The 15,893-nt window shown below is 36.7% G+C and overlaps 1 protein-coding gene across 9 annotated transcripts in view; it reads right to left on the bottom strand.

The window, feature by feature from the left end:
- Positions 1-15,893, bottom strand: part of EML6 (EMAP like 6) — a 135,091-nt gene that overhangs the window by 79,893 nt on the left and 39,305 nt on the right. For 8 of the 9 annotated variants that reach the window (XR_014582893.1, XM_083832334.1, XM_083832338.1 and 5 more), the window contains exons 2-4: positions 8,329-8,488; positions 2,953-3,051; positions 597-665 (exon numbers count right to left, since the gene is read on the bottom strand). Coding sequence is in view for 5 of the 9 variants with exons in the window: in XM_083832334.1 (XP_083688460.1) it covers positions 597-665; positions 2,953-3,051; positions 8,329-8,488 (328 nt within the window). In the remaining 4 variants the exon portion in view is untranslated. Of the gene's footprint in view, positions 1-596; positions 666-2,952; positions 3,052-3,485; positions 8,297-8,328; positions 8,489-15,893 lie in introns of those variants that run through there. The other variant, XM_083832344.1, reaches the window with a different exon arrangement.

Genomic DNA, 15,893 nt, shown 5'->3' with positions numbered 1-15,893 from the left:
AGGGAATATGAGCAAACAAGGACTTCTCTCTAAGTTTTTTATAGGTGCAAGAAGTTTTATCCTAAACTTAGGCTATATATCTAGGTTCATATTTAAGTCAATTCCAGACAAGGAGAATTAGAGGGAGCAAATAGTGGGATCCATGTGCTTCCATCTGTTCATCTCTGCAAGTATTGCATACCTTCCCTGCAGTGTTCCCACAATTGCTGGTAGCATGATAGGCCAAACAGAAGTTCATTCAATTCATACTTCTGATTTAATTCATCCTATACCTGTCCAGTGACCCCTTGTGACACTTGTCAAGAGAAATCACTGAAGGGTTTCAGAGACAGAAAGAAGGCAGAGAACCACATAATTAGAAGTAGATAATGAAAATTACACCAAATGATCTTCCCACTTTGCTTGTTAAGTTGCACTTCAAGTCACTGCTGAATGCCTAAACTGGCATCAAAGTTTTGACAAAGTGTTCACAGATTAAAAAAAGAAAAATAGAATACCTCTTATATCTAAGCCCTTCTTTCACAACTGTAATTTACTTTAAAAAACAAAACAAAAAAACCCCCACACAACAACAACCAGAACACAAAAGCTATTACCTTTATGTGTTTTACTCCACAGCTGACAATTCTATTCGGTTGATATTGATCCCAGGAAATATCAAATATCTGTTAAGAAACATAGAAAGTTGGTATTTTGAATTATACGCTAATTGCATCTAGGCTCAGTTTGCTTTTACCAATTTTTAGGCATCATATCTACTGCAATCTATGACTAAAAATGAAAGCACAACATATAGGTAAATCTGGAACTCCTTGTAAACAATGATTAAGTCAAATAAGGCCTTCTCACCCAGTTCTGTCAACACACCTCATTTCTGCCTTCACATCAGTGATCTATACCAGCTCCAAGATATTCTTGAATAAACATATTTACAGTCTCAAATAAGATGGGAGTCGTGTTGTGAGCAAATGTTCCTCCAGTTTAGGGATGAAAGACTGGTACATTTGTCTTTGTTCATTATTTTAATGTGAGGTACGATATGCAGCTTAACCTGAGTACAGAAAGACCCCAGTGACAAAATGAGGTATAATTCATCTAACTAATCTATAGAGATAAAACTGCGTTATTCATTTTGATTAATGTTGCATTTATAAAAGCATACATCAAAAAAATTAGCATTAGATCCTGTATAGCTTATCAGAACAAATTTACAGTGTATTCTATGACTATGGGATTATGTCAAATGAAAAATACCACATAAAGTTTGGAAATAACAAGTTTATATTTCTGCTCAAATTTTCAACAGCATGTCATTTATAGACTTCACATCTGTGGCATTCAGCTTTTCAGTGTCTGAGATGAGAACCAATGAGGTTACCACAATCACTAGTTACTGCAGGAAATAAACGTCTGTAGAGAAAGACAACGGGACTTTTTGCTAATTCCAGCTCTTCAGCTGTTACTTATAAATCATCTGAGAATTTCAAACAGCTTTCTAGTGCTGCCCTCCTACAAAATATTTATCTTGTTTATAAAAATCATGACTTACGGTAGTTCAAGTACTATTTTATGTTTTGTTATACAAGCAAGATATTTTGTTTTCAGAAATGCCGTATGACTCTGGCAGACTAAGTCATTATAATTTGTGGCCTAATTAGACATGCATTCTTTCCCACTCCCACTTCAATGAAAAATCTCCCTTTTCTGGTTGTGAAAATCTACGGAAACTAAGATTTTAGTAGTTCTTGCCTGTCCTGGAGTCTTCTGCTAATTCAGAACCTGATCTTGTGCCTACTGTAGTTAGTAGCACAAGGTGGTAGCAAAACTTCCACTGACCTAACTGGGAAGTGAATCAGTCTGAAAGAATAAAATTAAATAAAGACTAAGAAAAATTCTGTTGTGTTGTGAACATAGTAAAAATAAATTACCTGACTGAGGGTGGTGAGGCACTGGAACAGGCTGCCCAGAGAAGCTGTGGATACCCCATCTCTGAAAGTGCTCAAGGCCCAGCTGGATGGGGCTTCAGGCAGCCTGCTCTAGTGGAAGGTGTCCCTGCCCACGGCAGGGGGGCTGGAACCAAATGGTCTTTAAGGTTCCTTCCAACTCAAACAATTCTGTGATTCTATGATTCATCCAGATAATACATAAGATGCAGATTGATTTATATGCACACGTATACTGTAAGGAAGGGTTTAGTATGCTGCTCTGCTTGCATATATTCTATCATATATAAATACTCCTTCATATGTAGTAAAATATTGTAGTATTTCAATATTGTAACATTCTAACTTGTTATAATATAATTTGCTTAAGAAAAAAGTTGTCAGAATGTGTCCAGAACTTATTTTACCATACAGGTGTTTGTGCTTATATATGGTTGGGAGTTATTTTGCATACACTAACCTTGTTTAAACATTTTGTAATACTGAAAAATAATCTAGACTCAGACCTGCTCAGTTCTCCTATTTACAGAGGTTATTATGACCCCCTACTTGAAGTTAATAGCTAGAAAAGGAATATTTATCCTAATTATAGTTCACCTATAGGTAACTATCTTAAGCAAAAATAAAAGGGAAATAACTAAACTTTCCCTCAGGATAAAATGTATTTTTGATGTATTCAGAAAAAATATTACCCTTGTCCACTGAGCTAGCATTTCACATCTCATATAAAGGGCTATAAATCATCCTGATCAGTGTGTAATTGCAAAGTATTTCCTCCCTAGGCTTGCTAGACAGCCAGCTCAAGAACCCATCATGTGCCTCTTTCACTAACACTGTGCTTTGTTTGGCATAACGAGAAGAAATAAATATCTAATTTGGTATTTTAAAAGCTGGTAGAATGTACAGAATTACCTCTGCATTGACCTGATAGAAACAAATGAATAAATAAATAAATTTAAAACACTTTTGTAACTCCCAGACAAAATTCAATAAACCTTTATACAATTACCCTGTCTGAATGGCCTGTAGCTGTTGCCAGTAGTTTTCCTCTCTTCCAGTCCCAAATACACACTGTATTTTTGGCATCCAGTCCCACTGAAGCTAAACGCTAAGGAAAAACAACAATAATAATCTAGTTAAGAGAGAATCAACTCAAAAATCAGTTTATTGTACTTCAGGTTATTGTGTGTACAAATGTATCTTCCCATTTGCCTTGTGTTTGAACTATATTGCTAAAGGCACCATCAAGATATTCTTGTTAACCACTTGCTCACTGGAGAAAGCACTGAAATGTCTAATCTTGTCTAGAGTCAGGTAATTAATTTCATGTTACCAGTGTCTCAAATAAAATTCTTATCATGAAAGAACTGAAGTACTCATTTGAGGTGAACAACACTCTAGCATTTTGATCTATTAACCTGATAATAAAAGTGAATTATGGAAATACAAGCTCTCACTATTCCCAAATACACTTCTCTTCATTATACTTGTTTTGTTGAGGTTTAGAATCTGAATTGGATATACTTTTAACAACCACCTAACTTAGTTTGTCGGATAACCTTCCAGTGATTGTGCCCAACTTCACATGATTTCCAGCAGAGTTTCCTATTAGGCGGGATATCTTTGACATCTCTGAAAGTGTTCAAGGCCAGGTTGGATGGGGCTTTGAGCAACCTGGTCTAGTGGGAGGTGTCCCTGCACACGGCAGCAGAGTTGGAATCAGATGATTTTTAAGGTCTCTTCCAATCCAAACAATTCTATCTGTCTATGATTCCATGACTGATGGGAACAGAGACTGCTGTGATCTGTGAAGACACATTGTGATGTGAAGACTGAATTAGTGTGAAACATACTGCAACTGTACATACTGGATATGATGCCAACTGCCATATACTGCATAGGGATATATAATGGTTACACATGAGTAACTTGCACTGCGGGAAGTGTGTTTCCCACGAAAAGAGTCTCTCACAATCTCCTAGTTCAGTAACACTTTCTAAAAAGTCACATCTGTTGCATCAATACTGCCTGTCCCTTACTCTTCTCATTGTCCCATCCACAAATGTCTTATCATAAAGATTTAAGAGTCCAACTAAAGCTCCTAAGCATTCTGCTCTGTTATAGGAAAGCCTGCACTTCAAGAACATGCAATGAATGAAACCTTATTTTGGCCTCAAAGATGAGCAGATGAATCATCTGATCCAAATGGGCATATGTTTCAGATATGACATGGACCAGATCTTCTCCTTGAAGATTTGCTTTAAGAAGATAACTTGCAAACTGAATCTCTGTTCTGTAAGTTTCCTTCCATTAAATGTCCACTATTTTTTGCTCAGATTTTCAATAGGCAAATTGGTTAAAGTCTAGAGATTTCTGAGTTAATACAAAACCAGTGCTAAAAGAAAACAAGTGCAATTACCAAAGATTCCTTTAAAACACTATATTAGAAAAAAAAATAATACTAATTGCTCTAAGGCTACCAACCACTATAGAACTGAGATAAATCATTATTTGTAAAGAAACAGAAGGCTCCAGTTATCGTTCAGTAGCAAAATAAATTATAGACAAGATACTCCGTACCTTTTCACGTTATTTTAAAGTGTAAAAACATAGCGTACATCTTCTTTAAGTTGTCCACTTCCAAAAAACTCTAGTTTAAAGGCAGTAGATACACATGCACCCTGCACTGCCTCCTTAATAGTTACAGTTCCTGTATTTTAGAGCAATCAAATAAATCCTTTTTACATTTGGTTGCTTGGAAATTAACATAACATACACTACAACCTAATATAACAGCTGAACTCTGCCTAGTGAGTAATGCATGACCCAAGCAATTCTTACCAGCAAGTGTACTAAGCAATATGGTATTAATGAAAAAAACATGTATATTTTCCTCTGAGTTTCTCCAAGTCCAGACTACTTTTTATATGCCTCTCACTGACAGAAAAATACCTGAGGCCTTGTTAAATTCACCCTTGTGAGAGTCTACTGCAGGCACGTGAAAGGAGGATTATTGTAGCAAACATGTTTTATTCACTCTTGAGTAATCTACACCTACCCGGGAATTGGATGTACTGATCAAAACACAAGATATTTTCTCATGGAACCATCACTGATTCCAACTTTTTCTCACCTTTTTTATACTGTTCTCTTCACCATGGAAACCATGGCAGTACTTACAATATCTTTTAGATTCATGATTTTAACATCTGACCTGAACTGTAGCTCCCAGTCAGGAAATTACCACTAGTGGGGTAGATGGACGGTGAAACAACTAGAGGATAGTAACTAATATTTTATATTTTCTTTTTTCTCTTCAGTTTACCGAGGAAGGTCTCCTGCTGGCAGAAGAATGACAAATGCTGAGTTTCCTTTTTGGTTGAAAGGCTTTTACTTTTAATACTCCTTTTGGGAGGGACTTTGACAGCATCCTGATTAGAGAATTCACAGAATCAATAGAAGAAAATATCTGCCAAGTAGCTTATGCACATAATTAAACAATTATTTTTAAATCTACACAGACTTAGATCTGGCTAAAGAAGCCTACTGCAACGTAATGCTGAATTTTGAAATGTATGTATGCACTATGGCAGTGCTCTCCTTACTCTTTTTTATTATTATTATTAAAGAAAGTACACAAAAGGATCCTTATAAAACAACTCGGAACAGAAATTGAAATATGAAGCATTAGTGAAATACTTCTATATAAAAGACATCAGCTTTGTAGGTAATTCTGTAAAGGGTAGATGTTAGTACTTTCAAACTCTAATTAGTTCCTGGTTCAACAAAATATATTTTTAATTATATACAAACTGACAGCTCTTCATCAAACATCTGAACAACGTGCAGATTCCCTCCCACCAAATGTCATTTCCTGCTTATACAGAAAAAGCCCCAAATATCTATTTTTAAATAGCAGCTGTTCAGCCAGATATTCAGCTCCCTACAGTACTTTTAAAATACAGTATTAACTACAGATAACATTAATAGGAAATTTACTTTAATATATAAATCTCTAAATTTCAAAGCCTTATTGAAAGTACATAAAATAAAGGAAGCATATAAGCTATCTTTGATTTAAGCCACTTATCTATCTCCTCTGTATATTAGAAAAGACAACAAATACTGTTCACTCTTCATTACCCAGTTTGTGGTAATTATGCCAGGGAAGCACTGCAGAGACACCTAAGCTGTCTCCATGCAGTGTCAGTTGAATTCCAGCAGGAAGTAATATTTCAGAACTAATTCATTTGAATATCTGAAAACACCCCAGAGTTTCTCATAAAACAGGAGCTAATTAGCTTGACTAAACTATAAGTGCGGTGTCACTATTTTGGGACCTTTGCTAAATCCTCATACTAGAGCCACGCGGCCCTCAACACAGCAGTCACCCTTGGAACCACAGTTTGTGCATAGCAGAGCCGAAGGAAGACAAGTTGATTTTATGGGAATCGAGCCCAGGCAGAGAAGCAGAATTACCTGAGCTTTTCCTCAGTCAGTACTTATTTAGAAAGATGCAATAGAGAAAAGAATACATAACTTTTTGCATCTATACCTTAATGTTACTGTTGAATTGTTTTGTATTTTGAGGCTAAAATACAAATCTTTCTTGGATACTAAGAGACATTCAATAAAAAAGAATAAAAGGCATGCACTTAAACGAAAGGTGTGAGCCTTGTGCATGATATCTGTTTGGTCCAATCGTAAGATGCCAGCTCCCTGAGGTGACTGTGCTGACTAAATAAACTGGAACTGCTAGCAGCTCTGAATTTCGTATACTTAAAGACTTCACTCAAAGCCCTTTAATTTTGGCTCAGCACAGCACCTTCTTCTGCAAGCCAGAAAGTGCAGCAAAAAGCCAAGATACATCATCCATATTTAGATCAATGCTGGAAAACATTTCTCCAGATATAAAAGCATTCTATGCAAATTTTCATTTCCAGAATAAACTGCAACTTCTCCAACGTTTCCAGAAAAAGAATGTCGCTGTTTTGCAACGTCAACACAGCATTAAGTTCAGTTCTTAACTATAGGTAGGCACCCAGCAGGACTTTCAGAAGAGCCTCCAACTTTAACTCATACTGACTGGGCTCTTGGCCAACTATGTAACTTTTTAGTAGGGGTTTTTAAAAAGTTTACTCACCTGTCTCAGGAAGTAAAACAAGAGAAAATTTTAAGAACACATTTTTGAATAAACAATATCTTTAAAATATTATAGCATTTGAAATTTTCTTCTGTTGATTTGGGGGTTTTCTCACTTCATTTTTTATTCCACACTTCCCAGGAACACCTTTTTCTTTAATTAGAATCGGCACATGAGATTTCAGAGGAAATGGATTTACTTTAAAAAAAATGGAGGAAGATGGTTGAAAACTAGGCTTAAAATAGAAACTTACTTCTAACTTCTAATGAAGAAATATAATCCAAAGAGGAATAAAACCACTGTGTGGTCAATGGAAGAGTAATTAGGCATATGATAGCGAAGTGCTTCTCTGTAGACATCTAACTCTGTCTATGACATGATTTTAAGAAAAACATTTAAAGGCAAATCTGCCCTTTTCAGTTTTAATTCTGATGTACACAAGCAAATAGAAAAACCAAGGAGGATCTGTGCAAGAATCTGGGAATCAGCTAGATCTTCTAAGCATTCCTAAAAATATTTCAGCAACCAATTATAAACTACAACCTCAGTCTTACACCAGAAACCTGGACATCAGTAATGACAAAATTGCACTGTTAATTTTATAGAGAACTATGAATATGAAGTAAATATGAAGCATTTCTCACTTTTATATAAATTGTGACTGAAGAAGGAGGAAAATAGATTTAATGTTTTTTACTAGCTCTCCTCCAGGGAAAAATTCAATACGCTTACCAGAGAATAGCCCACCATTTACTTACTTTAATATTGTCTAAAAATATCATAAAATCATATAATAGTGTACAAAACCATACACTCTGTGTTCTAACCCCCTTTTTCAATTAAATTTACTGTGTATCCCAGCCAATGAGACTCTTAGCAGTGAGATTACTGGAGTCCCTCTGCCAAAAAAGCTGCAGGATTGTAAAGACTCTGCCAGGAAATGGTCTCTTTGAACAGTAGGTGCTAAGTATGTGGTGAAGCTATTACATGTGAGCCAGGGAGGGCCATTTCTTGTACGGGTATTTGTCCAACAACCAATGCATCTACTTGAATTGTAGGTTGAGGTTTTGGTCTTTGAAAGAACAATATTTGCAGTCCTTGCATTAAAACAATTAATCACAATAGGAATTTCAGTACTACAGCAATGCAGCTACCTACACATATAAAATACTTATATATGCATATTGCCTGGAATCACAAATCAAACTAAATTAAAAGCACAGAGAAAGAAGATATACAAACCTGGCCATCTGAATCAAAAGCTAAGCAGGCAACTCCATGTGTGTGTGCATCCTTAAGAACAGAAACAGTCTGTACACGGTAGGAATCCCAGATGCAGATGTAAGGGTCCTTTCCAACCTGCCCTGTAGCTACTAAAGTTTTATCTGGGTGAACTGCAAGACTGAAACAGAATACAATTTAAGTTACAATACACTTTCTCAATCAGTAAAACAGTATAAAATGCAAAAATGAAACTAAAACTTAATTTTTCTTAGTTCTCAAAAACCATCTCCATCTTTATTATATAAAGACCATATAAACCATATAGACCATTTTCTCCAGTCTCCCTTTACATTCCCAGGCACACATCTAGGTCTTTATATAAAAAAAAATCTTTATTATATAAATATATTGAATTACCGTATCAACTGTCTTCAAAACTCAGTCTATCCCATTATCTACTTATATCTTAAAATAATATGTTTGAGATTGACATGGCGACTGCAGAATACAATTTATCATGCAATAATGTTTTAACTACACATTTTAAGGAAAATGTAACCAGAAATTTTTTACATGGGTTTTTATCTTAGTCTTTTATGGCTTTATGAAGTCAGTGGGTGATTTTCAAAAATTTATTCCACTTCTACACATTAGCTTAAATATTCTGAAATATGGATGAGCAGCTGAATAAATAATATTTTTCACAATTTACATTCAAGATATCCTCTCATAATTACAAGTTTAAAAATGGACTTAGAGGATACAAAAACAAACTTTCTCCTGTATTTGAAGAACAATATTTGTTCTATTGAGAGGCAATGGGCACAAACTGAAGCACAGGAAGTTCCAGCTGAATATGAGAGGGCACTTCTTTACTGTGAGGGTGACAGAGCACTGGAACAGGTTGCCCAGAGAGGTTGTGGAGTCTCCTTCCACAAAAGGAGATACGCAAAACCTGCCTGGATGCCAACCTGCGCAACGTGCTCTAGGTGATCCTGCTTGACAGGGGGGGTGGACTAGATGATCTTCAGATATCCCTTCCAACCTCGTCCATTCTGTGAATCTGTGATTCTGTATTTTAAGATATCCTTTTAGTTACTGCCACCCAAGGAGAGGTAAAATTTACTGTACCTTTGTGAGTTCACTTCATTTTTCTCTAACAGCCAATTAGAAATAGCACCGAAACTGCACAAAAGCCTCTGCGTCAAGCATCATTTCTATTACTTAAGCCCAAGAAAGGTGGCAGTGTTTAAAAAACTGTTTCCTGGTTGTCAGTGATCAACTCCACTGGTGTTCAGTACAATTGCTTGACCAGCTCTATATTACATATTTATTAAACACAAGCCTCTCAACTTTTTTGTTTTCTGTAGTATTTGTGCACAGACATGTTACTACAAGCTGCTCTAATGCCGGTTCTATTAGCAGAATCAAAATACATCTCCATGCACATTCCTTCAGATACGGAAATCTCCACCAGTCAGCCCACAGTATCTTTCTCACTCCCATGCCTAATTGTGAACTTCAATATTTACTTCCATCCTGAGCTGGGAGATTTTCTCTTAGATGTCAAATATTCTGGAACCATGTAGTAACATCATGTAAAAAAGAAATATATATATATCTTCCTCGTCACACACAACAGATTTTCATTGTAACACAAAAAGACAGAAGGCCGCCACTTAGCAAACTTCATCCCACGTTAACAAAAGAGTAATGCATGCTATCAGTAGTGACAAAGTACCAGAAACTACTCTTCGCAATTATTCTGAGCTATTGTCAGTCTATCCTTCAACCCTTAAAATATTCTCTTTGACAAAGCCCAAAGGATCTAGTTTGAAAATCTAGCCTGGGGATGTTAATAATAAAAAACTCTCCCTAAGGTAATAGGAATACAAAGACAGTTTTACACTGTTATTCAGGAAACAAATTAGAACAATGTCTGAATATGTGAGCTACAGATGGAATTATGAAAAATATTCTATAAATAAATTGGCATTCAACAGATGGCTTAGGGCAGCTATTTTTTTCTATTCCAGTAGCAGATAATACTAATTACGGAGAAGATTCATTAAAAAAAAAAAAAAAACTTAAGGATATTTCAAAAACATATGTACTCATTTTTTCATGTTAAAGAACAATTCATGCAAAAAGTACGCGTATAGCATAATGTCCAATAAAACAATTTTATCTTCTCCTGCACTTGCTCATTTCTCCTTTTCTTCCTAGGCTTGGATTCTACGTTTCACTGTGTCAACTAGTTCACTAGGGGAATAAAGGATGACTCCACCATATTTAAGTTCTGATACTTATAATTCAGTTAGATTACTTTTCTGCAATGATAAAAATAAAAACCAGATGGAAAAGATTAATTGAACTAATCTATCTCACTGTTAGAACAGAATTGCAACTTAATTACATCTACCACCGTTTTGTACAGTTTGGCTTCCACATACTAAAACTTCCTGTCTTACGTTTGGTATTTCTGTTCCTGGATATGAACAACAACACATTCCCTACAACCTAAATACGTCCATACCAAACATATCTGTTATTTGCTTTATCCTTTTTGATGCATGAAGTCAACTAATGGTGCATCTAAAATTAGGACCCAATATCAGCTTTTGGCACCTAAATACATAGCCTGATTTTTCGGAACTGCTAAGGACATTCCTTTCCCGCTCACAGCCTTGACAATGCACTACAACTGCCTACGTTCAGTCTGGCTGTTAGATAACCAAGCGTTCTTTTTTGGCAGACAGAACAGTGGATTATGGAGTAAGGAAATGGAGTCTAATTTCAAGAACAAATCTTGGTGACTGAGTAACTGTATATATGAATTCCACGGTTGTTGCAAATTAAAATACAAAACCCGTATGTGCAAGTATTTAATTTATTTTCTCTTCCTACCTCCAGATCATAAGATTTTCTGCTGGCACAGGTTCTGTGCCCTTCTACACCTTTTAAAATTGAGTATAGACCTCACTCTTCTGTTTCCAACTGACAGGTGCATTTCTTCCACCTTTCTAAGCAAACATCCTATCTTATATTTAAACCATTTATAGTGAAGCCACATCACTACTTGCACCACTGGAAAGTACTGAAATACTATGAAAATTAGTGCAAGATAAAAATATGATTAGAACAGATTATGTATTTAAACAACTGCCAATTATGGTACAGAAAAACACTGTTAAGGAATTATTTCCTGTTCTTTCCAACAGGCAGAAGAGCTAGAAACAGAATAGGCTTTATTACACAACCAGACAGTTTTCTGCAAGCCACGGGCAATAGGCCTGCAGATACCTGTTTGAGATGCATTAGTATAAGTCAGAGTGACTGCAGCACGGGCAGTGCCGTCACAGACCAGGGCATAGTCCCTCCCACAGGACCTAAGCACGGTGCACAGAACAAGTTTCAGATGAAAAATTCTCCCTACTTTCCAGGTTTGTGTGAAAAGGAAGTTGACTTTGTCTTGCCTTATGGGCAGTTCTTCCACCCCACACAAAGAGCTAAGGCAGAACATAGGCAGGGCAAGAGTACCAGTTACTGCTGCTGGTACGACTGGCCGGTGGCAGCAGTCACTTCCCCACACATCTCAACCTTCTCTCTGTGGGAACAGTAACAGGAACAGATGCACGTGTAGGGTACAAGGCAGAGATGACTGCTTGGGAAGTGCATGTTCCCCTCCTCCCAGAGAAGGCAAAGAAAGCAAGGAGCTTTCTGGCAGTCTGCTCCTCTGAGCAGCTGAACGCTTTTGTGGATACATAAAGCTAACTGAATTCCCAAAGCACTCTGATGTGTTTGCAACAAGAGATTTTTCATAAAAGCACCGTAATAGGCATTTTTTTTAACCAAACAATCCATTTAAGAAGAACCAATGAACTTTACATAGTATCTTAACATTACACCTTATTAATAAAACGATCTATAAGGAAAAAGAGATTTTGGGGACCATTTTCTTTTCCTTCACTTCCAAGATCAATGATTACAAATCTAGCATCCAAGGCTGGAACCCTGTTAAATTACAATAATTAAAGATGCCAGTCATGCGTTCCAACAGAGTCTGATGAAATGCTTTACAAAAGTCATTAGTGGATCCATCTGGTCTGAGGGCCTTGCCAGATGGTAAACTCTTCCTACCTCCGCAATTTCTGTTGCAACAATATCCTGCTCCAAGGTTTTCTTTTTCTTTTATACCCACATTAGAATTTCAAGGGATTGGATGTATTTGCTTCTTGTCTATAATGTATTTTTGTTTGTTTCCTGTAACAGTTTCTATAGATTTATATACATATAATACAGATCTTCAGTTTAAAACTCAGAAATAGAAAAGTTTATGGAAAACGAACCACTTCAACATCTTTACATTGAATATTAAATTGTAATTTTTGCATTTAAATTGTTCCCAAACCACCAATAAAGCCATTTTTTCCTTCATCAAATACATAGTCAAGGAATCAGAGAATTACAGACACTAGAAACAAAGAATGACTGGGAAGAACAAAAAGGGGATGAGAGAATTGATTGACCACAGTTAAGGAAGAGATGCTTCAGAAAGAGGAGGTTCAGAATGCATTTGACGTTCTTTCAGTACCTCAAAGGTAGTTACAGAGAAGCTGGAGGTACAGTTTTCATGAGGATGGATGGTGAGAGGAAATAAAGCAAGCGACACAAGTCGCTTCATGGAAGATTCTGTCCGGATATAAGAAAAACACTCTTCACTGTGGGAAGAATTAAACATTGGGGCAGGGTGCCTAGAGAAGTGATAGAATCTCCCTTGCTGGAAATGATTCCTTAGTTTGACAGGACCCTGGATAACCTAGTCTAAGGCTGTGCTCTCAAAAGAAAGTTGGACTGGATGATCTCTGGAGGCCCCTTCCAAACCAGACTTTTCTATGATTCTACATACCAAAATACATCAAAAGTCTGAAGTAATCAAAGTAAAAATGCATTTTGGCTCACAGCAGTTTACTTGCATTAGCTAACTGATCCTTGATGCTGCAAGAAGAAAGCTACTCCTGTTATCTTTAATACACACATATGAAATTGATAGGCTCATTGAGATCTTGAAACAGGTGTATCAGACAACAGACAGAAGTCTAAAGCTCACTATATCCTGTGTCTTTTAATTAATTATTACAAACCTCATCAGGTAGTCAAAACACTTTCACTGAAGCAGCCAAAGGATTAACATTTGCTTTTACTGTTGTGAACATATAATTTTTACTATTTATGAATGCCGTATTAAATTGAATCTCTTTATAACCATCCTATTAACTGTTCCTTGACTAACATGGATCAAGCAAATACACTTTTTAGACAAATTACAACTACTTTCCAGAATGTCTCACCTAACAAACAAGAATTGATTTTGGAAAGATGGTTAGCTTTGTCACCCATCTCTCGATAACGCAATCCATTCTCATTGCTAGGGCTTTTTTGCACCTTAAAGCAGCCTGCTAACTTGACGCTATTCTAAAATAAATCTAGATAGATAGACCATTATAAATAATTCTCTACTCCAAACTCATCCTATTTTAAAATTGGAATAATTTGCATGTTCAGACAAACCTTTAGAGAATTATGCAGTTTTATATTAACACAATGCTACACAATGTAGAATGTGAGGTAAATTTAAATTCAAATTCCCTAGCAATACAGATATTGTCTGTATATGATTAATTTGCAAATAAATGAAAGAGTTGATACTTTCTTGCTCAAAGTCTGATACAAAATCTACAGCTTTCCAGAACAGAGAACATAGTGTTTTTTCCTCAGAATTTAGGTCAAACTTCTTTGGAAGTACTCAGGGCACTGACTGTGCTATGCTTGAACAATGGACACATAAATAACAGAACCATTTTATTAAGACTATTTCTCCATAGTAAAAACATCTCTGATTTTTTTTTTTTCCAAAATGCTTCAAGAAGCTCCAAGCCTATCCTGAAATAGGCCATTACGTGCCAGTAGGTATTTTCTTCTCGGTTGCCTCCTTCTGCTCCGCACTGTTAGCTCTCAGTGCAGAATGAAGTGACACTTTCAAGATCCTGACAGGCCAGCAGGCATGTCTGAAGACCACGGATCTCTTCAGCTTCATTCTACTGCTCATACAACGCTAAGGACAGAGCTGCTTTCACATGTCAGCAAAGAAAACTAACACTCTTCCTGGAATTCCTCATTTCACAGGAAAAAATTTGTTTCTCTCCACAGCTGTGGGGCCAAAAGGGGGGTCTGTAATTCACTGTACAGACAGACCAGTATTATCGGAAAAATAAGGCAAGATGCAGCCTGACCCCTATTACTGAACACAACACAAAACATAACCAAGCCCAATTAAAAGGAGCAATGGAAGACCAGCAGTTAAGTGAAAGCAAACGTGGTGACCTGCAGGACCATGAGAACAACAGGAAGGAAAGGGAAGCCAGGAAAAAAGAAGTGGAACAAGTGAAGAACAAAGCAACCTGCATACACCACACTAGATCATGCTGGGGGAAAAAAAAATAGTAAGAAAAGTTTGGAGGAATTTGATGGCCTCAGTCTGCATATAATCGTATAGTCTCCTAAGTTAATTCTGAAACACAAACAACATAACTATCACTCAATGATAATCAACCTCTTGATAATGAAGGAGATTGCTACTCATACACAAGCACAGCTTGTGACTTTTTGCCCTTTAAGTGCAAGCTTGAGAACCCTGGGTGCAGAAAAGAGCTGGCTGGCAGATCCCACACCGCACATGCAATTCTGTACGTCAGGTACCACTGCACAAGTGACAGGGGCTATGTGAGTGTATGGCACGTGTATGAAGCAAGGTTCACTGTGAGAAAAGGGACCGCAGAGATCTGGTAGCTCTGATACACCGAGCCTGCGTGTGTATGTGCATTTATAAGTATGTATAATACAATTAATGCACACACATTCAATTTAATTACTTTTTACACATGTGAAAGTATAGCTGTAGTAATACTTTGAAATACACAAAATATTGCCACCTACTTGTTGCAAACAACAGAGGTACAGAACTTACTTGTTCTGAAAAAATATGAATGTTCATGGAAACACCTCTGAGTAAGGACAGTGACAGAACTTTAATTCACTGCCTTGTTTTTTATAAGGTAATAATTTGCCCATTCAGAACCCAGAGGAGCAAATGCATACAGAAACATGCATTTAAGACCATCTGGCAAATAACTTATATTTTAGGTCTAAGTACTTACTAACTATTTTACTGCTTGCTTTCCCCTTTCATATTCCACGTGTAGGAAGAAGAGTGATACAGTTAGCTGTTCTAGCATTTATTCATAACTCTGCACTGGCTTCCTACCTAGAGCAAGTCATTGCAGGCTAACTTTCTCAACAACAGAGAATCTGTTTCTGAATCTGGGGGCCTGCCTCAGACAGTGACCATCTGCTTGTCAGAGGAAGCGAACACATACATTTTTGAATGAAGTCAACACAGACTGTGATTGAAAATCCCTATGTTGGTTCGGCATTCCGAATAGGTCCTGGCCACAAACTGAGCCTAAGTGTAATCACTTACAGGGAAGACAGAAAGAACAACTGGTGTTGCTAAAGGTGTTTGA

Source organism: Anser anser (assembly GCF_964211835.1).
Source record: "Anser anser genome assembly, chromosome: 3".
NCBI lineage: Eukaryota > Metazoa > Chordata > Aves > Anseriformes > Anatidae > Anser > Anser anser.
The sequence above is the reverse complement of the archived record's forward strand: the minus strand, read 5'-3'. Positions and strand labels throughout refer to the sequence as shown.